At 37.8% G+C, this 27,176-nt stretch overlaps 1 protein-coding gene across 3 annotated transcripts in view; it reads right to left on the bottom strand.

Moving 5' to 3' along the window:
- The window catches only part of spire2 (spire-type actin nucleation factor 2), a 95,797-nt gene that overhangs the window by 8,874 nt on the left and 59,747 nt on the right, over positions 1-27,176 (bottom strand). For 2 of the 3 annotated variants that reach the window (XM_051692044.1, XM_051692046.1), the window contains exons 4-13: positions 26,743-26,823; positions 25,291-25,455; positions 24,978-25,064; positions 15,603-15,723; positions 14,107-14,273; positions 12,801-13,020; positions 1,197-1,324; positions 477-614; positions 315-382; positions 194-221 (exon numbers count right to left, since the gene is read on the bottom strand). In XM_051692044.1, the coding sequence (XP_051548004.1) occupies positions 194-221; positions 315-382; positions 477-614; positions 1,197-1,324; positions 12,801-13,020; positions 14,107-14,273; positions 15,603-15,723; positions 24,978-25,064; positions 25,291-25,455; positions 26,743-26,823 (1,203 nt within the window). The remainder of the gene's footprint in view (positions 1-193; positions 222-314; positions 383-476; positions 615-1,196; positions 1,325-12,800; positions 13,021-14,106; positions 14,274-15,602; positions 15,724-24,977; positions 25,065-25,290; positions 25,456-26,742; positions 26,824-27,176) is intronic. The other variant, XM_051692045.1, reaches the window with a different exon arrangement.

Genomic DNA, 27,176 nt, shown 5'->3' with positions numbered 1-27,176 from the left:
CATAGGGGAACTTCTTAACTTGTTTTGTATACAGTCATGCGACAATAAAAGTATTTGAATGTACCTAGAGTGTCATGGGTATTTAGCTTTTTAGACTACTTGCCAGTTATCTGCAATGATAAAATTACAGTACATAAATAATAAACATGTTTAAACTGCTGCATCATGAGATGGAAATGAGATGTAAAAGTACCTTAGCACTACAAGAGCTGCAGACAGACCTAAAAGAGAAAGAATTACATTTAATTAACGTTCAGAACAGTGAATCAGGCAATGCAAATTTCAGATGATATTTTTGACAAAGAAACAGAGACCTTTTACAAAGCAGGCACGTGGAGGGCCATGAAAAGAGTGGAAACTTTACTTGACAACAGCAGCATATCTGAGAAACACAGACAGACTTTTAACACTGCATCATTAGACTGATGTACTGTAGATCATATTATGGTATCCATGAATCATATGGACGCTCACACCTTGCCCCTTTTCAGGTGATTATAAAGCTCTTTGTTCTGCATGTATTTCTCCATCTCTGCTTTGACGAGTATCCGGCGCACATTGATTACCTCATCCACCGTTAAAGCCAGACTATCCACTGGATGACTGAACTCCTCCTTTACATGACGGCATGAAGAAATATACGTGTTCAGATTTTTATTGAATAAGTTAAAGAGGTCATACAATAAATATCATGTCACTTTTTAGAAGTTTCATGTCACAATTTAAGGTTTTTCTGCACCAAATATACAGCACAACACTCCACTTAGACACAGGTTGTATGTGTGTTGTCAGGGCCAGTATAGTTTTGAACTGCTCCATCCTTCAATAGCAGCCTCTTTGCAAAGCAGTGTTTTACTGGAACAAATTCATAAACCATTAAGTGTTGAGCTCAAACTGTTAAGATCAGATGAAAACTTGAAACATAAACTTCAGCCACTAGATTCTTTAGAAGGATATGCAGATTGGCAATATTTTCATCTGTGTAATGTTTGAGGAGTTAAGAGTGAGCCGTTTTCACAGCTTAGTTTAAATAAATGCACTTTTTGAACTGGAGAGGACGTTTTGAGTACTTAAAGTAATAATGTTTTCATAGTACATGAAGCTCTTTTATCTCAAAAGATCAAGGACAATTTGATTCCTTATTGTGTGACCCATGTAATCTATATCAAAGGGGAAAAGAACAGCAATTCACTGACCATCCACTGGTGTCTGGAGAGTGTGTCAGATGATGAGGCACTTCCTGCACCGTCAGTGCTTTTATCATCTGAAATGAGAGAGTGACAGGACGACAGAGGGGGCTTCCTGTCAAACACAGGAAACGAGGCTGGACACAGTGGAGAAGAGAGAGAGAGAGAAAACCCCTTCACCATCATTAAAGAACATCAAGCTCATAATTATTATTATTTTTTTTTTAGAACACGAATGAATTCCAAAGTGTTGATCCAGGAACCTGAATTTTTCATTCTGCGTTCATTCCAACATAATCTTACGACAACTTGTTATAATTTGTATGAGATGGCAAAATGGTTAGATATTGTACGACTTGGCTTGTACAAAAAGGTACAACTTTAACGTAGACCAACCAATCAACAAACAAAATTTCAAATTGATGCAATAAAGGCATACAATTTTAGCTAGCCTCCTATCAAACACTTTATTTTCATAAAGGAAATGTCAGTGAACAGATTTGGTTTCTTATTTCAAATTTATTCATGCAATAGAATTGACAGATGTATGTCAATAACCTGTAATATGCTTCACTCGTCTTGTTCCAAACCTGATGTTGTCTTTCTTCCAAGGTACACAAGTTATTTTCCTATAAAAATCATGTTTAGTTTTAGGTTTGGATGAGGGATTAACTTAGGAAAAATCATAATAACATAATTTGTTGGTTCATTTATTTCTCTTTGGGTGTCAAAACGTACATTTTTGTATGAGCTAACTTGTACGATTTCTTACGATTTTGCCATATTGTATTCATTATAACGACTTGTCATGAGACTGCGTTGACTCATTCAGATGGTTTGTTTTAGTCATCACTCAATAGTGTTCACAAAAGTACCTGAACATAATTTTAATTGTCCTCTCTTTTTTCTTTTTTTTTTAAGCAAAATAAATATTAAATACTGCTGTTTACACTAGGTTTTTCCTTTTTTTTTATTAGTTGTATTTAGTATACATATCTTTTAGTTTGATGTTGTCACCCTAATTGAGATCTTTGTTGATGTGCCAGAAAAATATTATAAGATCTCATATGTAACACAATTTTTGTTCCTGAGTTGTAAGTGTTATTTCCTAATTGCTTATGCCTCAAAAGTATAGAAAATGGCTATTATTCCCCACAAACTTTGCTTTTGTGACCAGGACAGTGATATTTTGAAATGTACCTATCTCCAATGAGAAAACGGGCGAATTTGTGTCTTTTCGTTCACATAAAGTCAGAAAAAACAACAACATATGAATCCAAATTAACGTATTTATACTAAAGTAATACAAAATTGACTACTAAAAATTTAGAAGTGAGTAGTTTACGATTATACTGTAAATCACTTTCACGAATCAACCCCCAAATGTACTTATCATACTTCAAGGCATCCAGCAAGGTCTTGATGCTGTTGTAATCCTCTTTGAGGTGCACCGAGTGAGCCAGGGGAAGAGACGGGTACTTGTTACCATTATGGAGCAGCACGGCTTTGAGGCTCCTGGATGAGCTGTCAATGAAGAGGCGCCATTCATTGTGGTTACAGGCGATTCCAATTGCCTCGAACAGACTGGTCACATTGTGGCAGAAGCAGAGCCCATCTTGACGGACAAAGAAGCTGGAAAAAGTTGGTGACACTTCCTCTGATCTGCGACTTGCACACTTTCATCCAACAAGTTCCACTGCTTGAGCCTAGACATCAAAAGCTCGGCATTGGACTTGGTGAGACCAAGATTTCTAATCAAGTTGACTTTTTGGTTGGGGTAGTATGGGTTTCTCTCCTCAGCTCCACCTCTGAAATTGTCATCTAGACAACTACAGCGTCTTCCTTGCTCTCTGACTTGCTGCTCTCTTTTAAAGACGGCTGCTCTCTTTCCGGAGGAGTGGGTACAGGGAACTCATGGCAGTGTGGCACCGGGGCGATGGATGAAGGAAGGTCTGGATACGTGATAGCAGGTGCATTCTTGCCAGTCCAACGTTTGTAAGGGTCCAACATGCAGAAGTAGCAGTTGCTTGAGTGGTCAGTGGGTTCCTGCAAAATTCTTGGGATAGTGAACTTCATGGCTCTCTTTTCCCCTCTGTACCATCCTACAAAAATACATTTATTTCACCCATGACTAATGTGTAAGAGATTCTCGCAACATTTTTCATATACAATATATTTTTTCAATAACATTAAAAATTGTAAAACATTTTAAAATTAAAAAATTAAAAAATCTTACAACATAAAATTCCGAGCAACAATTGTCCATCTTACCTTCCAGAGTTTTTTTGCAGTGCTCGCAGGTAAAATTAGGTGCCCAGGGTTTGTTTTGATCCCCGACAGGCATGCCGAAATATGCCTTGTTGGCCTCACACATCTTAGCAGATGCTTCCATGGAGTACTTTTTCACTCTTGTCTTGATAAATTGGCCGCAGACATAGCAAAATGCATCTGCCGGATGCTTGCAGCCTCTTGATGCCATCTCAGAAAAATACAGATATGTATCCACTTAGGCAGCTGGAACTAAACTGAACTGGTGGGCTTAAGGCCCCTGTATTTATACTTCTATTTATATTACTATATAGAAAGTTCTAGAAGTTACTCCAAGTTTACTCAGCGCTGAATCTATCTGGAATGTTCTGGAAAATAGGTAAATTTCAAAATATCACTGTCCTGTTCTCAAAAGCAAAGTTTGTGGGGAATAATAGCAGGGAATAATAGCCATTTGTGGGGAATAATAGCCATTTTCTATTTTTTGAGGCATAAGCAATTAGGAAATAACACTTACTACCCAGGAACCCAAAAAAAAAAAAAAAAAAAAAAAAAAAAAAAAACATTTGTTACACGGTGTTATCTAAAAGATACTATCCCCAGAGCAGGTAGCTTTTTTCAGCTTTTCATTTTATCTTAAGTAACTTTTAGTGTAGATAACTACATTAACTAAATGTTGCATCTGCAAAAACGTTCTATTATCAGGACAAAATCAACAACACCACAGACATTCACAGCCTATTTAGGACATTTAACACACTCCTCTGTCCTCCCCCTCCACCCCCTAACACCTCGCTGACAGCAGACGTCTTCGCCACTTTTTTTTAGTGATAAGGTTACAGCCATCAGCAGTACTTTCTCAGCACCACACTCTCTCAAACACCCATCTCCTGTATGCAGCTCTTCTATCTCTTTATTCTATCCTCAGACCTACACTGAGGTCTCTAAACTCCTCCTCTCCAACCACCCCAGCACCTGCCCCCTTGACCCTATTCCTTCCCACCTTCTCCAAGCCATCTCTCCGTCCAACCTACCTGCACTCACACACATAACTAACACATCTCTACTTACTGGCACTTTTCCCACCGCATTTAAACAGGCTCAAGTAACTCCACTGCTTAAAAAACCTGCGCTTAACCCCACATAGACCAGTCTCTCTCCTCCCATTCATGGCTAAAACACTTGAAAGGTTAGTTTTCAATCAAATCTCTCACAGAACAAGCTGCTAGATGACAATCAGTCAAGCTTCAAAAGTGGACATTCCACCTAGACTGCCCTGCTAACTTTCACAGAGTCACTGAGACAGGTGAGAGCTGGATCCAGAACATTCATCCTTATTCTACTGGACCTATCTGCAGCCTTTGACGCAGTCAACCATCAGATCCTCCTGTCCACCCTCTCTACTCTGGGCATCACAGGAACTGTGCTTGGCTGGTTCAAGTCCTATCTCTCAGGTAGGTCTTTCGAGGTAGCTTGGAGAAGTGAGGTGTCCTGAAGTCACATCAGCTACTTACTAGGGTACCTCAGGGCTCAGTGCTTGGAACACTTAATTTCATTCTATACACAACATCACTGGGACCCATCATTCAAGTACATGGGTTCTATTACCACTGCTATGCCAATGACACACAGTTCTACTTGTCTTTCCAGCCTGATGACCCCACAGTGACGGCTCAAATCTCAGCATGTTTGGCAGACATCTCGGCCTGGATGAAGGATCACCACCAGCAACTCATCTTAGCGAAAACTGAGCTCCTCATCTTTCCAGCCAACCTTCCTGTTGAGCACATCACCACCACTGGGTCACCAACACCTTCCAAAATGGTCAGAAATCTAAGGGTAACCATCGACAACCAACTCAATTTAACCGACCACATCTCAAAGACAGCACGATCATGTAGATTTATACTCTTTACCCAAAATTAGGAAGATAAGACCCTTCCTCTCTGAACATGCCACACAACTCCTTATTCAGTCACTTGTCATATCTAGACTGGACTACTGTAATTTTATCATGGCCGGCCTTCCTACATGCACAATTAGGCCTCTGTAAATGATCCAGAATGCAGCAGCACGTCTGGTCTTCAATGAACCAAAGAGATCGTATGTTACATGTCCCTCCTTGTCTCTCTACACTGGCTGCCGGATGCTGCACGTATCAAGTTCAGGGCTCTGGTGCTGACATACAGAACAGTCACTGGATCTGCTCCAGCTTACCTAAAATTATTCTTGCAGAGCTACGTTCCCACCAGAAGCCAGCGGTCAGCTAATGAATGGCGTCTTGTTGTACTAACACAAAGAGGAAGCAAATCACTTTCCCGGACTATCGCCTTCACTGTACCTTGTTGGTGGAACAACCTTCCCAACTCCATCCATGAAGCAGATTTCCTCTGTCTTCAAAAAATGGCTAAAGACACATCTTTTCCATGAGCACTTGGCCATACACTCATAAAAAATTATAATACTAATAATTATATGTTTATTTATTATATTTGTTGCACTCTAATTTGTCTTGGATATACTCTTCTGATGCAATTGAAACATTGCAATGCAGCACTACTGTCTCCTTTACATAAATAGCTTATGTTGTATTGTGTTACATTATGTTTTGTAACTTGCTTTGGAAAAAAATGTCTGCTAAAAGAATAAATGTAAATCTGTCCGAGGCAGGCTGCCTTGTTTAACCCTTGAATGCAGTTAAGGGTGAAATACCACTGTTGCACCCATTTCCACCTGGTATTAAGATAAGTCTCTGGTGACAACTTGTGTTTCTGGGTCAAATACCATTATTGCACTTAGACCCTGTTTACACCTGGTATTAAGATGAGTCTTGGGTGACAACTTGTGGTCAGAGAGAGTCTCTGATTTCAAGATGACATTCATCAATCACTATGTCAGTGTGTTACTGCGTGATAAAGCCCCAAAAAGTCATAAAAGAAAAAGAAAGCACAAATTAAACTGGCGTGCTGTTAGTCTCAGATGCAACTGAGTTTTTTAGTGGAGTACCTGTATTAAAGGTACTTCAGATGTTTGTGCTTCTCATCTGTGTCCCTGCATGTTGATATTAGACACACTTAAGAAGACCTGTGAAGTGGGGGCCTGGGTAGCTCAGCAAGTAAAGACACTGACTACCACACCTGGAGTCTCAAGTTTGAATCCAGGACATGCTGAGTGAATCCAGTTAGGCTTCCTAAGCAACCAATTGGCCCGGTTGCTTGGGTCGGTAGAGTCACGTTGGGTTAACCTCCTTGTGGTTGCTATAATGTGGTACTCGCTCTCAGTGGGGCACGTGGTGAGTTGTGTTTGGATGCCATGGAGAATAGCGTGAGCCTCCACACATGCTACGTCTCTGCGGTAACCCGCTCAACAAGCCACGTGATAAGATGCGCAGATTGACTGTCTCAGACGTGGAGGCAACTGAGATTTGTCCTCCGCCACCCGGATTGAGGCGAGTCACTACGCCACCACGAGGACCTAGAGCGCATTGGGAATTGGGCATGCCAAATTGGGGAGAAAAAGGGAGAAAATCACAAAAAAGAAGACCTGTGAAGTTCTCAAGCTTGTGTATGAATTTGCTTTTTTCAATTTTAAGTTCCTTTTAATCACTGTATCTTTTTTTGTTCCTGGGTAGTAAGTGTTATTTTCTAATTGCTTATGCCTCAAAAGTATAGAAAATGGCTATTATTCCCCACAAACTTTGCTTTTGTGACCAGGACAGTGATATTTAGAAATTTACCAATCTCCAATGAGAAAACGGGCGAATTTGTGTCTTTTCGTTCACATAAAGTCAGAAAAAAACAACATATGAATCCAAATTAACATGTATTTATATTAAAGTAATATTCAAAGTCGTGCTGGTCCATAATGGTAACAAGTACCCGTCTCTTCCCCTGGCTCACTCGGTGCACCTCAAAGAGGATTACAACAACATCAAGACCTTGCTGGACGCCTTGAAGCATGATGAGTACGGCTGGGAGGTCATAGGAGACTTCAAAATGGTGGCATTCCTGATGGGTCTCCAAGGTGGTTTTACCAAGTCTCCCTGCTATCTTTGCCTTTGGAACAGCAGGGACACCAAGGCGCACTACCACAGGCGGGACTGGCCACAGCGGACCGAGTTCTCTGTGGGGAGGAACAACATCAAGTGGGAGCCACTGGTGGACCCCCGGAAGGTGCTGAAGCCACCACTGCACATCAAATTGGTCCTTATGAAACGATTTGTCAGAGCTCTAGATAAGGAGTCGCAGTCTTCAAGTACCTTTAAGACTTCTTTCCAAAGCTGTCTGAGGCAAAGGTCAAAGCCGGTGTCTTCATCGGACCACAGATAAAGAAGGATTTTGGATTCATATGTTGTTTTTTTCTGACTTTATGTGAACGAAAAGACACAAATTTACCTGTTTTCTCATTGGAAATATTAAATTTCAAAATATCACTGTCCTGGTCACAAAAGCAAAGTTTGTGGGAAATAATAGCCATTTTCTATACTTTTGAGGCATAAGCAATTAGGAAATAACACTTACTACACAGAAACAAAAATTGTGTTACATAGTGTAGTCAGTTGCCAGTTTGTTATTAAGAGAAGTATAAAATGTGAGTCCAGCCTGAGGCTAATAAAGTGCGGTGCTGATATACACTACCGGTCAAAAGTTTTGAAACACTTGACTGAAATGTTTCTCATGATCTTAAAAATCTATTGATCTGAAGGCGTATGCTTAAATGTTTGAAATTAGTTTTGTAGACAAAAATATAATTGTGCCACCATATTAATTTATTTCATTATAAAACTAAAATGTAATAAAAATAACAAATTTTTTTTTTGAAAATGATGACTTGGGCCAAATAATAAAGAAAAGCAGCCAATAAGTGCCCAACATAGATGGGAATTCCTTCAATACTGTTTAAAAAGTATCCCAGGGTGATACCTCAAAAGTTGGTTTAGAAAATGACAAGAGTACATGTCTGCAAATTCTAGACAAAGGGTGACTACTTTGAAGATGCTAAAATATAACACAGTTTTGATTTATTTTGGATTTTGTTTAGTCACAACATAATTCCCACAGTTCCATTTCTGTTATTCCATAGTTTTGATGACTTTTTGATGACTATTATTCTAAAATGTGAAAAATAAAATTATAATAAAGAATGAGTGTGTTTCGAAACTTTTGACCAGTGGTTTATGTATTGTGAGTGATCAAGAGTTCAGAAGTCTGATTGCTTGGGGGAAGAAGCTGTCATGAAGTCGGCTGGTGCGGTCCTGATGCTGCGATACCGCCTGCCTGATGGTAGCAGTGAGAGCAGCCCATGGCTCGGGTGGCTGGAGTCTCTGATGATCCTCTGAGCTTTTTTCACACACCGCCTTGTATATATTTCCTGGAGGGAGGGAAGCTCACCTCCGATGATGTGTCTGGCAGTTCGCACCAGCCTTTGTAGGGCTTTGCGGTTGAGGGCGGTGCTGTTCCCGTACCAGACGGTGATGCAGCCAGTCAGGATGCTCTCTACAGTGCTGGTTTAGAACCATGTGAGGATGTGGTGGTTCATTCCAAACTTACTCAGCCATCTCAGGAAGAAGAGGCGCTGGTAAGCCTTCTTCACAACGGCCTCAGTGTGGACGGACCATGTGTGTTCCTCAGTGAAGCTGCTGACTCTCTCCACTGGTGCTCCATTGATGGTGATGGGACTGTGTTCTCTGTCTTTTCTTCTGAAGTCCACCACAAGCTCCTTGGTCTTACTGACGTTAAGGGAGAGGTTGTGCTCCTGACACCAGCATGTCAGAGTGTGCACCTCCTCTCTGTAGGCTGTTTCTTCATTGTCAGTGATCAGACCTACCACCGTCGTGTCATCAGCAAACTTAATGATGGCATTGGAGCTGTGTGTTGCCACACAGTCATGTGTGTACAGGGAATACAGGAGTGGGCTGAGAACACAGCCCTGCAGGGCTCCAGTGTTGAGGGTCAGTGATGAGGAGATGTTGTTGCCTATTCTAACCACCTGGCGTCTGCTTGACAGGAAGTCCAGGATCCAGCTGCACAGCGAGCTGTTTAAGCTCAGAGCCCGGAGTTTCACATCAAGCTTGGAGGGCACTATGGTGTTGAATGCTGAGCTGTAGTCTACAAACAGCATTCTCACATGTGTTGCTTTTTCCCAGGTGGGAGAGAGCAGTGTGTAGTGTAGATGCAATGGCATCATCAGTGGAGCGGTTGTTGCAGTAAGCAAACTGCAGCGGGTCCAGTGAGGCAGGCAGCACAGAGCAGATTTAATCTCTGATTAGTCTTCAAAGCATATGCTGATAATGGGGGTCAAAGCAACAGGACGCCAGTCGTTTAAGCAAGTGGCTTTGGATTGCTTTGGTACAGGTACAAATTAAACTTCAGCATTCAATACATTTTATATCTGTATGTATAGTGTCTAATAATGCATTGGCAATGTATTCTTAAGTTTCTCTTGCCAATAAAATTTGATATGAATTGAATCTGCCCATTTGATCCTGTTATTAAAAAAAGTCCACTGTAAAATGGCAGAAGATATTTCCCAAATTGTAAATACAACATGTCCACTGATTTTATGGCATGTAAACATTTACTTGTATCACAGATTAATACCTGTAAAAAATAAAAACTGTGTTAATATGTTAAAAACATTTTACCATATTAAAATAATTAAAATAAATGATGACTAAACAATTTCTTGAAAGTATTTTGAGAAAAAGTATAAAGTAAATATATTTCTAATTAATTTTTTTTATGTTTTTTGTAATGTATCATGTACCATCATTTAATTGCGATTAATCGCAATTAATCACAGAAAACTGTGCAAAAATGATTGATTCACAGTCCTAGTTTAAATACATACGGTATGAAGCTTGCAGAGTGGCCGAGCACTCCTGTCCCGTTGTGTGAGGCTTCTGTGTGCAAAATGTTTCAAGTATATTTACAGCCAGTGATTGTGAAGCAATTTACAAGTGAGGAATATAACAACACAAACGATTCATGCTAAGCACAAACAAACACAAACGAAGTTAGGGAGAATCTGTTACTCAACTGAGGTTTTAAAACAATCCACAAGGCGACGAATCATCACTACACAATACGCATTTATTTGTATAAATTATTATAATTTTTTGTCAAAGCATGAGCTTACACATGAGTAAAACACCATATTCTTCTGAAAAAAAAAAAAAAGAAACGTTTCCTGCGCTGCAGTGGAAGTGACTGCGCCCCCTGAAGCGAAACGCAGAAGTGACCGTGCATTGAGTCAGACGACCCAGCTTGTTACAGTCACCCTAACGTGCCTTGACGAGCAGTGTTGGGGTTCACGTGATCATAGTAACGCACATTATGTAATCAGATTACTTTTTTCGAGTAACAAGTAACGCAATATTTTTTTATTTTAGACCATAATATCAGAGTTCCTTTTTAAATAAAGCAAAGCGTCGCTTTTGTACACCTCTACTGTCCCTGTATTGCGAGAAATCAGGAGTAAAAGTGCGCAAAATTAGGGGAGGAGATGTAGTGCATGATTGCCATTGTATTTCTATAGAGTGTGAGGCCAGAGACTATTTAGCAGAGAGAGACGTGTCACTTCTATTTAAATGAATGGGAGAAATTGAAATGCCCAACCAAGAAGCTCTAGCACCCAGCAGTCAATGGATATAAAAAGGAAGTCCTACCTGGCAGATAAAAGAGCCAATCACCTTTTAGATACAGACATTGCCTGTCAATCAACTCAATAATGTGCATGCGCATTTCGTGTTTTAGCGTAATTTGAGGTCAACAACATTCGGTTGAGTGAAACACAATTGATTCATGTGTTAATACATACTGCATTAAAAAATCAGTAAACCCGTTTAAGCAGAGGGATTATAAGACTAGTTTTCCACTGGCCATGACATGATACACAGGGTGAAATACTCGTTCAATTCACTGACTTATGCAGCCGAACTGCTCCGTATTACAGCTCCCCGTAACTGGGAGAATGGGATGAGAAAAGCTGACTCTGGATCAGTGACTCCAAGCAACTTTCTACATGGTTTGTGTACGGAGAGAAAATGTCTTTGTTTCTAAAAATTTTCTAAATTTATGTTTTATAATAAACAAGTAGTTTGATTCATGAAACAAACCGTTTTTGACATTTTGGTAGCATTAAAAACTATTGCATTCAAGTTGTATCAACATGCGCCTTTGAAGTTGTGGTGTCTGTACTCACCGTGGATCAACTCAAAACAAGTGTGCACAGAGATGACTTCAGTGAAAAATATTCATTTATTCATCAGACTTATTCCTCAGTGTTCATTGGCATTCCCCACTGAATTTTATCCTGACCTCTGAAGAACATCTCAAGCTGACTCTGACATTGTCAATGGGCACAGCATATGATGACATATATGATGCATGTTCAGGTGGTGGACTTTGCTGCTTTAGGTAAGACAGTGGTTATCCTTCATTATTCATATTGGCTGCCATGTTGATGGAAAAACAAATCATGCATAGTCATGTTATTGATTCTTTATTATAAATATGACGTGAAGACCCACTTTTTAAATATCTGTTTGTTTACTATGTTGTTTTGACATGAGAGTTGTACAGTAGCTAACATGACATGTAATTTCTCTTGTATGCAATGCATGGTTTATTTGTATGTAATGCATAGCATAGCAAGAGAAAGTGGCTGTGAGAAAAAAGTAATGCAAAAGTAATGTAACGCTTCACTTTCCATAAAAAATAACTTTTTAATTAATTAAGTTACTTTTTTAAGGAGTAATGCAAGATTCTAACGAGTTACTTTTAAAAGTAACGTTACCCAACACTGTTGACGAGTGCTGTTCAATTTGCTGGGATAAATCGTTTAGAATAAAAACAGCAACATCCAATAAGAAACTAAGAATTGTCCATTTTGAATTCATAGTGACTTTAAATCACAGTTTAACAGTCATAATTTGCACATTTTCTCCCCAACAACTTTTTTATCATCAATAACTACCCTTTTACGCATTTACAAATGTAAAATTTACCAATTTTATATAATTTACATTAGAGTGTAAAGTATTTATTTATGTACATTTCTTTGTGTTTGTGTTTGTGTTTGTGTGTGTGTGTGTGTGTGTGTGTACATATGTTTGTAGGTGCGTACTCATGAGTATGAGTGTACTTATAAATACAATTTTGAACTATTCTACCATTTTACAGCTTTCTTGTCTTTACCTGAACCGGGTCAAATTCACCTGTGAGTTCTTCTCAGGTACTTCTTAGGTGACATTTATCTCCTCAAGCACATCTCCTGTTTTTTAAAAACTTCTACTGAGCAAATTTAAAGCAGATGAGGTCTTACGGGTTTTTGCCCAGGTCTGACCTTGGTACATACGTGGTGGTCCGACGCCTGTCAGTGTGTGTGATCGGGGTCTCTCTCCTCTAAGAGGACCAGCACCCATGGGATCAGGTGATTCTGACAGACATGACATCACTTCCCCTCGCAGTTCATCCAGGTCATGTTCTGAGAAGGAGCGATCTCTCTTCAGGGGTGTAGGAGAGCTCTCCACCCGCCTCATTTCACTGTCTGGAGATTCATCATCCTACACCAACAACAGTTTATCACTTTTGATTAGTTGAAGTAAAAAAATACAATTAAGCCAGGAAGATCTACCGGACTGCAGTTCCAACAAACATGTTTGTCATTTTGAAGTAAACCAGAAGACCTTGGTTAAAGCAGAGTTGAGCTACAAGTCTTAGGCCAAAAATATACTTTATGCAAGTATGCACATGTGAGTGCTTGGCCAACACATTGCCAACGCGTGGTCCGGTTAAAGATAAGTAATGTTCGCCCTTGCGTTATTGTGGTGGTAACAAACCTCAGTACTCCGTGTTATTATTCAGGTTCCTATACATACTGTATATGTAATTGACTATTCCCTTCAAACTGTTGCTCCGCCATTAAAGTAGTTTAACTGGATTAGTTCACACTAATGCCCACTATAGCGGCCCTTGTGAGAACGTTGAGAATACAACGTGTACTTAAGTTGTCTTATGAATTACGATCTGACACATTTTGAAACGCAACTAGGCACGAAATAGAGATTGCGTAGCTAGCAGTGTTTACATTAACGTACTTGCATAGAGTAGGCCCATGTTTCAGCCTTTAAAGTCAACACGAATCAAAATGTATCTACTTTCTTTATGCACATTCCTGGGCTTATTGGGCATGATTAAACAGTACACAAAATTCCAAAGAATAGTTTGTCTTTGTAATCTTTCATTAAAATGTAATAACTTGCTCCACCTTTGCAACAACATTCCTTTTCAGCTGTGGGCGGAGAAATACATTTTAACCAATAGCCAAACAGCTATTTAGGAATTGTTTTCAGCTACTGTTGTAGGTTATGCAGACTTTCTAAAAATAGTCGAAACGGCTATTTTTACCATCCAATCAATTCCCAAATGGATTAAATCATGCTTCTACCTACTGTATTTTTTTTTTTTTTTTTTTTGTGAAAATTCTTTTACTCTGAAATATGGAAGTATTCACATTACGGAAGTAAAATGTGTTGTGGATGCCATTTCATGTGGACTTTAAGGACATTTAGTATAACTGGAATAAGATTTTCCTTCAAGGGTGAGCATTTGGTGCAGTGTTCACCAACACCACTGTGATATTAACTCACCTCAAATATATTCATCTCTTCCATTTCTGCCAGCGTTGGAGCTTTCAGAAGAACACGTATGCGAGACGGTGGGCGGCAGCCTGCTTCTGTGACTGACAAGTCAATGCAGGAAGTTGATTTGATGTCACACTGGCAGGTGTGTGCCAGACATGGTAAAGAGCCAAACGCTGAAAAGAGACAAAGTTGTGAGGAATCACTACTGTGAGAAATCTAACACATCACTGAACAGAACATAAATGCAATTCCAAACTGGTGTTGTAGCCTACTGGGTAAAGATCTATGCTGGTAACTAAAAAGGTTGTAGCCTCAAACTCCAGAACAAGAAGCACATGAGCTATTAACATAGTTTCCTTGATCAAGACACATAGACCCCCTTTACACCTGGCATTACCTGCTTTTTTAATATCAGAATAGTATCCGGATAGTCCAAGTCCTCCTGGGAAGTTACATACTTACGACATTGGAAGTCATAAATTGTTATTTTAGTCAGAAGGAATGTATGCATTTTGCTATTTCATATTTCTTTCTCTCTTTTTCACTTACTGACAAAGATAAGAAGCTTTTTTGTAGCACCAATACAACAAAATGAAGAGCAAAGCCATGCATTAGGTGTGTGATTGATGCATTATATGTCCATTTTTTCCATTCTCGCGCTGCCACATATAATAATGGGAAATAAATTTTTGTTGACATGTCTGTCACCTTATAAACCAGCAAAATGTGTCTTATTTCCTGGCAAGCTTTGTTAAGCAGTAAAAAAGAGTCATCAACTCGGAAAGTTTACCACTGGTAATTACGCCTTTGTGGTGCCATTCATGTGGGCTCAACTCGTAAATACGATCATTCCAACATGACTTGAATGCATCAATTCTTTAGCTGGATTGCGCTTACAACTTGCGGTCAAGTGCGTCTCCACTGTGATTGGATAGAGATCCAATCACAGTTACCCACACAAATTGGAAAATGCTACTTGCATTTTTCTTTAAAAAGCTGTGGAAACTGAAAATTCTCAGATGTTTAGAGAATTCTAAAAACATTAATGGATAATTCAAATGCTTTCCATCACTTTGACAGTTCATGGTTTTTATGCATTGAAATATTTTTGGAAGCTGCCAAAGCAAAATTCTGGGCCACCAAAGCAAATGATTTCAAAAACTAAATGTGCTTCTCATCTGAAACATGTATCTACACAGCACAGTTGAAGCCCGGTTTCTCGTGAGTGTCGCATGAGCCACATAGTGATCAGAAAACAGACCAGAAGAGAGAAACGAGTGGGGATTTGAGGAGAGAGATGAGATATTCTAAGTAAATTCAAGTGAAACAATAGATGGGATTCATTACATCAGATGACAAGATCACAAGACCACAGTGACTGTTGTGTACTTTACATTACGATAGCAGAATAAACAGAAAAAAGCCAAGAACGTGCAAAACAGCACATTAAAATGGATGACTAAACTTCAAACTTCTTCTTTTGTAGTAGTTGATTAACATACATCTCTTTGGACTGGGTGGCTCCACAGGTCTCAGTTTATGATCTTGTCTGATCTCAGCCAGAACCTGTTCATGCAGTGACTGCTGCCGCTGAGGAGGAGGAGGCAGACTGCGTTCAGACACCTGCAGATGGCAATACAAACTTACAATGCAGGAAAAGAACAGTAAAACATAACACTGACATGCTTTTAACAAAAATTTGGGTTATTTGCTCAAAGTTCCCTCAAAAACAAACAATTTTGTTTACACACAGGACCTAAGGCCATTTTACAACAGCAAAGTAGTAGCTTTAGAGTTACGAATGCTAGGACACTGAAGAAAATCCTATAATATTTCATCCATTTTAAAGTCAACATGAAACAGCATTTGCAATCAATTTTACATCTGCTGGGTTCAGATGAACTTAACGTGCATTCTTGCATTACTGTGGCGCAGGGCTGTACAACATTGTTGCTTGCATTTGTGATTAAAAATGTATAATATGCAACAGCAACTTTTAACCCATTCACACATGTGTGACAAGTCTCATTTCTGCCTACAAATAACATGTAAGGAGTCTGATGTCTTTTCTATTGTTAAATCTTGTGCGCATGAATTAAGCGGGTATCTGCGGACGCGCTGCAGGCTACCAAGCTATAGAGTAGCATTACAGCCTGCACAAAAAAGACACCTGCAGAAACTGAAGACACTTAAAAAAAAAACAAGCTGAAAAAGCTTTTGAGTTAAAAACACCGAATTCAGTGGAATTCAGAGAAACACCAGTGGGATGCAATCATCTCATGGACTATTAAGGTTAGTGGTCAATGGAAATGGGTTTTTCAAAAGTTTCTTAAACTACAAAATTTGATATGTTACTGAGTACCAATACCTGTTTTTTTCTGAATTCCATAACAGTTTATTTAAATATTATAGTGAAAATGGTGTTAAATAAATGAATTCATTTAAACTTTAACCAAATAAAAAAATAAAAAAAATAAAAAAACAATTAACATCCTATTTTTTATGAAATGAAATGCTTTTTTCAGAATATCACATCATAATCCAAAATACAACATTGGAGTGATTTTTTGTCAAATAAAGTGCTGCACATCAGAGCATCACCGATATGAGATATTGCTTAAATATAATACACTTAATATAGATTTATTAGTAGTAGTAGTAGTACTTTTACAATGAATATTACATAACTATACAGTACAGTACATACATTTTCCATTTAAATTGAGCTTTTATTTTGGCAAAGCCTTTATTTTTGGAGTGAAGCCCTTTCCATTTCTGTGTGTTTTTGACAGTAACTTCTCACTTCCAGAAAAGCAGGTTGCTAAGTGACACAATGTGATTATTAAACTGCAAAAGGCTGCTATTTAATTAATAAATATGTAGTCTATATGTGCCTCACGTTACAAAGTGAATTAGCGCTCTGCTCATTGTCATCTGCTACAAACAGAGTGTGCAATGCTCATGACCGTGCTTTCCGTGTATGAGTCAAGGATCTCTAAAAGGTATGAGCAGATGTGTCAGCACAACATCGGCTCCACACATTCATAAGTGCTCAAATTTGAAGCGCACAGCACATGCAAACTACATATTTATCTTTTTAAATTGCAGCCTTTGCTTTTTAATAATCACACTAACATAACATGATTTTAATTTGTATGCTGAATGTTTACGGAATTACATTTGTACTTCAGATGATACTAGTTTTTGTTATTGGACCATTTTTACGAGCACGAGTACAAGTACATGAGCATGGTATCGGACCCAATTCTGATAACGGTATCACAACATTCCTAAATAAGAAAAATACATATTCTGTGATGCAACTGTGTGATGCACAATTTGGAAATGTCCCGTCATGAAAATTACATGGGTGTTGCAGTGCCATGATTTATTTTGTAATGAATATTTATAGCAATAACAATATTTCATTATATCATATCATTAAATGTTTGATATAATATAAAAAATGAAATTACACCAGTAGTAGTAAATGTATTAAATAATTAAAATAGTCAGTTTAAACAATTCTACCTCCACTCTTCTGTTAATACATTCTAATTTTTAAATGAATTTTTTTAGTTCACTAGCATCAGCCTTAACACCTAAAAAGTAAAGCTCGCTATACTCTGTAGGATTTTTACATCCCTTAAGATTTTAAGAAACAAAAAAAAAGCTATAAAAAACAAAACTCAATATTTGTGTTATTTGCTTAATTTGCTCAATGCAACTTCAATGCATTGCATAATTTTTAAGTTTTGTTAATAAATTCAGTAGGCTTACGCGTCATAAAAACCTTGCGTTTCTTGAATTCAAGCAGAATTTTATTTATTAATTAAATAGCAGCCTTTTGCAGTTTAATAATCACATTGTGTCACATAGCAACCTGCTTTTCTGGAAGTGAGAAGTTACTGTCAAAAACACACAGAAACAGAAAGGGCTTCACTCCAAAAATAAAAGCTTTGCCAAAATAAAAGCTCAATTTAAATGGAAAATGTATGTACTGTACTGTATAGTTATGTAATATTCATTTATCTGAGGCCTATAAAATGAAAATGCGAAGACAGAAACTAATAATAAAAGTGACATTGTTAATATATTTTACATTTGCCTTTTTGAAATGTTTTATTTATTCATTAATTATTTATTTTTTATAGTTTTAACAGTGGTATTTGTAACAAGACCATAATGAACACATGGAAGCATGGATCTTCTTCATTACCATGGTTAGATGTAACATGATTTCTATAAAACAAACTATGGCATTTTTGTAATTATAAACAGTAGACCTACTCTAAACACATGTAAAAACAATAAATACAAAATATCAATATTTATAAGTTGTAACAAAACTTTATTATATTCCCTTACTCCCCTAATGTAGCCTATGACAAATGTAATACAGCTGAAGTAGTGATATTATTATCAATCTATTTCTGCATAAAGTATAGTTAGTGTTACTATAGTAAATTCAAGGGTGGTGATGTAGAATTTAAATGGTTTCCGCTTCTCGCTGATTCTCACAAAGCTGTGAGTTTAAGAGCTTGAACTTTAAGAGCTTTGCGCTCACGATGCTCTGTCCATTGAGCCGTATCCATTTACAGAGCCATACAGGTGCATTAGCCGAGGTTGTGCCTTCACCTGTGTATTTGACGCTGCTAAACCAGATACTTCAGATGCGTCGCTAGACTTCAAAATCAGATGAACCGCGGTACCAACCTATATAATTAAGAACCAACTGATATACTCCAAGTCTAGATAAAGTTTTCATGCAAAGAGAACTTGACGATAGATTTGATTAACATGACTGATAAACGCCCCCATTTGTAACCTAATGCCCCCTCTCTACTAATTTGCTCTCAGCACCTCCTGGCATCCACTGAACGCCCCCGTTTGCCAAATAGGCCTATAATAAGACAGCCTGATCACAAATACAAAACAAAATTACAGATGTTGAGAATTATGCAGATGCGGGAGGTAGCCTACAATAATAATTATCTACCACAAGCAAATACTCATTGTGGAAATAAAATTGTGGCCAATTGAAAAAAATTGAAAAAAATGACAAACTTCGTTCACATATGGGAAAACAAAAAAGGTGGGTTATAGTATGTCTTTCTCCTCTTTTAGATTAGTAACCTAACGGCCATGCAAAATTGTGAAAATTCATAGAGGCTAATAATATATTGTGCTTGCATGTTCCCTATGGATAATGCACAAACATGAAATAGACTTCTATAATTGTATCCATTTGCATCTGCTGATTTGGATTAAAATGTCCCATAAATACTTAACAAAATAAATTGTTCAAATCTTTATTTTTTTATATATATATAAAAATGGAGAGGTATGAATCTTAACTAAAGAAGTTTACAGACATTTAAAGTAAATTTATTCAAAGTAAAATATTAATTAAAATGAAGTTGTAAAGACAATGCATGATAAATGTAAAGCAAAAAAAAAAAACGTGTTAAGAAAATGCAATCATTTATTTATTTTCATTTTGCAAGCTCTGTATTTATTTAATTCAGGGAATAATGCTATCATATTGCTGAAGTGTTACACTTTTTAGTATTTTCTGCTTATTTATTTATTAAAAATTTTATATAAAATGAAAAGAAGAAAAACATTGAAAGTTCTTGAGTAGAGTGATAACTGGGCACAAATGCTGCTATGGTGCAGACGCGGAGCAGGTTTCTTTCCAAGTGAATTGGGGTGCGAGAGAGGAGTGGAATATTTCATCTGGCCGTCGTAATAGCAGTCACACTATACGACTGCGATGCTAAATTTCTGACACTGCCAGAACTTCGTCGGAGGCTAAAGATCGTCGCAAAGACTATTAATCGGCTGTCGGTGAACATGCCACACTGAACGTTTAAGATTGCCGATTTTGCCCTTACTAAGTTGACAGAGATCCTTTAGGATTCCCGAAATTTGTCTCAGACAGCAGAATCATGGCCAAAATCGTACAGTGCGCACTGGGCTTAAGTTTCCAGCCTTTCTGTGGTAGCAACAAACCTCAAGGGAGCGATGGAGTTACCTTCAAATGTCTGGGCCACACTGGATGTAAAATTATTCAGGTAAGTCGCCATAAATACATTGATTTTTACATTCATAGTTTTGAATGTATCTGTTACATGTGATTTTGATTTTTAAATAAAAAAGTTTTACAAAAAATTGACTTAAACTAGCTCAGCTATATTCTTTTCAAACTGTTGCTCCACCATTACAGTAGTTGACTTGAAAGAGAAAAGGGTCGTGTCTAGAAGGTAACTGTCTCAAGTCAAGATTCTCACGCATGCGCGTTCTGTTGATGCTTTCGCTGCTTTAACTTAAATGCGAAGTGGTGAAACTCATGAATATTAATTAGGTTATGCAAAGTAAAAGCTTATTTTAAATGGGCTGTTTTGATAAATCTTGTTTTGACAAAAAGTAATTCTTAATGACAAACTGAAGTGCTCAAATAAATATTTCACATAATTAATTTGATAATTTCAGTTCTAAATCTGCTACTGTCTGTCAAGGGATATTGTTAGCTCATGGTAAAATACATCAATTGACTCTGTTGTTGTGAGCCTGACTGGTTGGTCTAGTGGTAACATTATCATCTATAATGTATTGCGGGTTCTAACTTTTTATTATAATAAACTAAGATTGCATCCGAACACGTGTTCGCATATTTCTTTGCTATTCGATTGGAAAGGAGTGAGCAGAGCGCGCTTCTGTGTGCACGAGAGAACATTACTGTCACTCAACATCACTAATCAACAGCCAACGAGCTGGGCATTCCAAATTGGGGAGAAATAAAAATAATTTATTTAAAAAAATAAATCTTACTATGGCGAAGATTCAACTCTAATATTAATGCGGTCGTAGTCAGTAAATCCTACCATTTAAAATAACACATTATAGCGCTGGATCGCCACTTATTTTATCACAAACAAGCGAAACGGAACTCCAGCTCAAGAACTGGCTTTGTTGCTACACCCAGACAAAAGCAAGTATCACTGGCTTCAGTTTGCATAACGGGGCGGGGCAACACATGGGGCGGGGCTACTCGTGTCGCCCCGCCCATAACTTACTTTCATTGTCTCAGTCATCTTTTATTGGTGTACATAATAGATAACGCGTTTTAAAATAGTTCATCCTGATAATTTTGATTATAGTGCTGTGGCTCATAAGTGATATGAAATTGTGTTGTACCTCACAGTTCTTTGCAAACAAATGTAGTAGGAGTCAGACTGAGCATGCAGCACGTTGTTGTTTTAGTCTTGTTGAAAACATGAGCGGAGGGCAAAATTACAAATCTTACTATGGCGAGGGGCCTGGGTAGCTCAGCAAGTAAATACGCTGACTACCACATCTGGAGTCACAAGTTCAATCCACAGCTTGCTGAGTGACTCCAGTCAGGCTTCCTAAGCAACCAAATGGCCCGGTTGCTAGGGTGGGTAGAGTCATGTTGGGTTAACCTCCTCATGGTCGCTATAGTGTAGGGTTCTTGCTCTCAGTGGGGCACGTGGTGAGTTGCGTGTGGATGCCATGGAGAATCGCGTGGTGTGGGCCTCCACACGTGCTACGTTTCCGCGGTAACGCGCTCAGCAAGCCATGTGATAAAATGCACGGATTGACGGTCTCAGATGCGGAGGCAACTGAGATTCGTCCTCTGCCACCCGGATTGAGGCGAGTCACTACGCCACCACGAGGACCTAGAGCGCATTGGGAATTGGGCATTCCAAATTGGGGAGAAATAAAAATAATTTATTTAAAAAAATAAATCTTACTATGGCGAAGATTCAACTCTAATATTAATGCGGTCGTAGTCAGTGTTAAAATGATTTAGCAAGATAATTTTGATTTTAGAGCTATATCTCATAAGTGATATGACTTTGTGTTGTACCTCACGTGTCATTTCAAACAAATTTAGCAGGACTGAGTCGCATGGAATGATGAACAAAAGTGTTGATGTGTCTGCTGTCATTCAAATCTGTAATTCAAAAAGTTGCAATTTCACAAAGCCATCATAATAACGCATGGTTAGACAAATGAATTAAATTAACAATAAAATATGTAATTTTTTTATGTAATTAGAATTGTTGTAATACAAACATTTTAATATATATGACACACACACACACACACACAAAACTGGTATTGCATTGTTATTAGTTCTGATGCAAATGCACCCGACATATGGGTTATGAAAACCAACAGCACCATCTTCTGTAAATTAACTGTAAATTACACTCTAATTCTCAAAAAAGTTTTTAAGACATAATGATTCTTAATATGAACGTGTTTTCAAATATCGTAATATTGAGGGACAGAATACAAATACACATGTTGTTCGTTCGTTCGTTCATTCATTCATTCATTCATTCATTCATGAATTCATTCATAAGACATGCTTGTATGCAATTGGCAATTCTCAAAAACAAGAACAGTTACGCATGCACTTTTACTCTCTGTTTCTGTCATAACAGCTCATCATCATGAGTGATTATTTTGCATAATTAATAATAGATTCATTGATTGACCAAGTTTGTTTTATGCACGCCGTCTGTATCTGCTCGATCTATTGATTACTCTGCATTTTAGGAGTTTGTTCATTTTAATTTATGCCCTCAACAACAGTAAACAAGAGGCTGATGAATTGATGAAAATTGTTCTTCCATTCTTGAGATAGTTGCAGTGCTTTCACTCGTATTCTATACTGATTCATATTCATTTCTTTGAAGGGTTGTAAACGATTATCTCCCCTCCTCGCTCCAAAAATGTGTGCTCCGTTATCTCGTCGGCAGGGTTGGGAGGGTTACTTTTGAAATGTATTCCACTACAGATTACAGAATACATGCTGTAAAATGTAATTTGTAACATATTCCGTTAGATTACTCAAGGTCAGTAACGTATTCTAAATACTTTGGATTACTTCTTCAGCACTGGTAGATTTTTTCACTTGTTTTGACTATAAAAACTCTGCCAGTACAGTAAGACAAAATACACGTTAAAAATACATTCTCTAAAAAACCTAAATATAACATGCAGTGTTGTTTCTAAAACAAGATGAATCAAATTGATCTTGTTTTAAGGATTTTTTGATATTTTTACAGGAAAACAATACAAAAATTATTATCAAGAATATGATTTTTGCCCTAATATCAAAGCTCTTACTAGAAAAGAAGAAATTATGATCCAACGTGAATTTTCTTGATAAAAAAATATGATCGTGCCTGGTAACGTGCATGTAAAATGGCTAGAAATAGCATTTTATCTTAGTGTAAAGCTGACAATTTACTCAAATGCACTTTGGATTGCATCATTTATATGTATACATTTTTCCATCTGAAAGGACTAAATATTAAATGAAACAAATGACAATAAAATGCAAAGTAACCTCTTCAGTAATCAAAATACTTTTTTGAATGTAACTGTATTCTAATTACCAATTATTTAAATTGTAATTGTAGTGGAATACAGTTACTTATATTTTGTATTTTAAATACATATTCCCATTACTTGTATTTCGTTACTCCCCAACCCTGCTTGTCAGTCTAAAAATTACTTTCTAATTGACATGCATACAGAAACCAACAGCAGTTAATGAATAGTCTGTTACAGCACAAAATAAGGCATATTGCATGAGGCATATATAATCTACTGTTAATAATCTACTGACGGTGCATGGGCTAAAAAAAACACATGCTTCATACATGCTTCTAAGTTGGCATTTCTTTAAGAACATTTTCATGTCAGTTTCAGCCTTTGAATCCCGATTTGTTCCTCACTTTTAACATAGGATAAAATCCATGGAATTTAGGATTGAATATCACATACAATTAAGCACTATAATTAAATTGTTTGGCTCAGCTATTAAATTTCTCTCAAACAATGATAACACTGGCAATGATGACAACATCTCCTATCATGTATGTCTGTGAAAGATGAACGAGTCAATGAGAGAAGGTTGTGGGTGGAGCGACACGTGTAGCTCCGCCCCATATTCAGCACCGCCTCATTCTGCGGGATGCAGCCAGGTCCTTCTGGAGAAAAGCGGATAGTTGACACTAATGTCATCTATAGCACCCTTGTGGTAATGCTGAGAATGTGACATTGTTATGAATCACAGTCTGACACATTTCGGAAAGGCAACAGTGCAGAACTGCACCAGCACCAGCTTGTGTAGCAAGAAACGTTTTTGCTCACGACTGTTTTTTGGATTCATTCTTCAACACCAATTTATTTTTGGGGTATAGTTAACCTGGTCCCATAGAATCACATTACTATACATTTTTGCTAAATTATTTTTATGAGGTTCATTGTACGTATCGCGGCACTTTCCTAGTGACAGGAACATTATAGCTTCTACAACAATGACTTATATTCCCTTTCACACAAATCACAAGTAAAAAGGCAGATTATCAGTTCATGAATACTTACATTTCATCCTGTTCCTCACACAGTGCTTATGACATCTTAACACTTTTACTATAGTGCATGACTTGTAAGGCAATACATTTTAACATATGCATTACATGAACACTTACATTAAAAAGCTTGTTGAAATGTGATCAAATTATGTGGTAGATCAACTGACAGAATGTTGCAATTGCGATGCAAAGGACTGAGGTACAAGTTCTGAGGAGGACGCAAATCGACATGTGAGCCAAAAGTGTCATACATTTAATGGCGTAAGTCAAAAGTCTGTCTCCATGACAACTAGTGGTTGTTTCGTTTACAAATGGTTTGGGGGGGAAAAAACCTTACATTTATATTTTACACAAGATTTTGGCTAAACTTTCAGCGATTTTTTGTTTTATCACACTGGATCTGGTTTGCACAAGGTGTTACTACACACTAGTTATAAGACATAATTAGCAACTAACTGGTTTTAGAGGAGGTCTTGATCTGATGAAGTCCAAGATCAGCTCATGAGCATTTCGTTTTACACATGTGGGAATATTTCCATCCACCTGCAGAACACAGAGAGCCACAGAGTTGTGATATTACTGTTACTATCAAATGTAAAAGCAATGGTTAATCACTGTCATGCTGCATCAGCTAAAACTCACACATCTCACACATACAGTCCACTTACTGGGTTAGGATCAGATTAAGTCAGGGATAAACCTTTCAAAATGTGCTTACTATAGCAACCTCAATGGCCCTCAGCTTAAGTAACTGTAGTAATGGACTCACCACAACTTTGCGCAGTTTATATTTGCATGAGCGAATGTCCTGCATGAGCATCTCAAATGGTGTGAGGCTGAACTCTGAAGGCAGAGGGTCAAACGGATGTTCTTCAACCTTCTTTAACTTCACACCCTGCCTCAGCTCCTTCATTAGCTGCACCCACAACCGAGCCTGAGACACACACACATACATTCACACACACACACAATCTCCATCATTACAGGAACCTTAACTCATACTGTACGTAGATCAGTATTCATACTATATGTTGGCAAAGATACTCTGAGACTGTATCTCTACAAGCTACTTATAATTTAAAGAAGTTCAACTTTTAGTTACCAATGCCATTGTAGAAATTCCCTATTCACTGTCAGTCATTATTAATTTAATCCATGAGTGAAAGTGTCCAATAACAGGGCAGTTACTGAGATTAAGCGGGTAGTTTTCAGATGGTCATGTGATCCTAACCATGTAGAATAAAAGAGCTTTTATAAGGTTTCGGATGAGACTGGAGTCTTCATCTCATGTTAGAGCTCATAATTTTATACATATGTTTCAAAATAACTATTAATTTCTTTAGGAGTATTACTGTTTTGTTGTTACTCTATGACTATGCGCTACACAAAAATTTTTCACTGCTGTGCACCATCTCTGTGTTTATATCAGTGTCTACCGCTAAACGTGTTTACATACACGTCTTCCCACGAACATTGACAGGGGGAATTACGATGGCTGATGCCGCATCTAGGCCACCTAGTGGTGGATGCCGGGCCCCCCTTCGGCCCTGTTGGAGGTAATTTAAAAATGCATGTGACTACATTGCATTATTAGGTGTAAAACATTCATCCTGATGCATCCCAAATAGCAATGAAGCACCGCCTGTCAATCAACTGCTCTGCTAAAAAAAGGAAATAACCGTCTGATCTGAACAATTGAAAAAAGCAAATACATATACAAGCAAAAGAACTTCACTATCTTCTCCAGTGTGTCTGATATCAACATGCAATGACAGAGATTAGAAACACACACATTAAAACTCAGCTAACACAGGTACTCCACTAAAACAATGGAGAATTCTCCAAGAAATATTGAGTTTATGCTTACACTAAATTTCATTTGCATCTGGGAGAAACGGGGTGCCGGTTTTGATTGCGCTTACTTTGTCTTTTCTGACTTTTATGTGGTTTGTTATCAAGTAACACAGTGACAAAGTAATTGATGTATGCCGTCATGAAATTAGAGACCCTCACCTTAAAATGTGAAAACACAAGATGTCACATACAATGTGTCGAGCCTGACCACCTGTGATCAGACCACCTGAGACGCACCTTAATACCAGGTGTAAATACTGTAAATACTAGTAGTGTTGCTATTTTTAGTTAGTTGCTCTCCAACACTGACAAAGACAAATATGAGTAGAAATTTGAAATGCCAGTCTAATAAACACACATGTTTTACCCAATCAGTGTGTTGAAGAGCATCAAGTTCAGTGGTTGAATGTTCCTCCTGTGGTTCCTCTGTCCTGATCTTCTTCAACATCTACAGGAACATATCAGACAACATCACTGAGACAAACTGTCAAACACACACCAACACACATAAAAGCTTTATCATCAGTCTTGAAGAAAGACTATAACTAGATTTATTAGAGCATAAGAGTGGCAGGGTTATATGGTTTTAAAGTCAATACGAAATGGCGTTTCACCCATTTTACTTCCATATGTGGCATACATCCACATGAAGTAGGATAATGTGTCGTACAGCCACATGAAATAGGATATTCAACAAGAAAAAAATGGGCAGGACTTACTTTATCAATGGGGATTTGATCAGTTGGTAAAGTGTGGTCTCCACATGATGAGTGTTTAGAGGGGAAGTGATGAAAAATAAGA

Source organism: Myxocyprinus asiaticus, chromosome 48, assembly GCF_019703515.2.
Source record: "Myxocyprinus asiaticus isolate MX2 ecotype Aquarium Trade chromosome 48, UBuf_Myxa_2, whole genome shotgun sequence".
NCBI lineage: Eukaryota > Metazoa > Chordata > Actinopteri > Cypriniformes > Catostomidae > Myxocyprinus > Myxocyprinus asiaticus.
The sequence above is the reverse complement of the archived record's forward strand: the minus strand, read 5'-3'. Positions and strand labels throughout refer to the sequence as shown.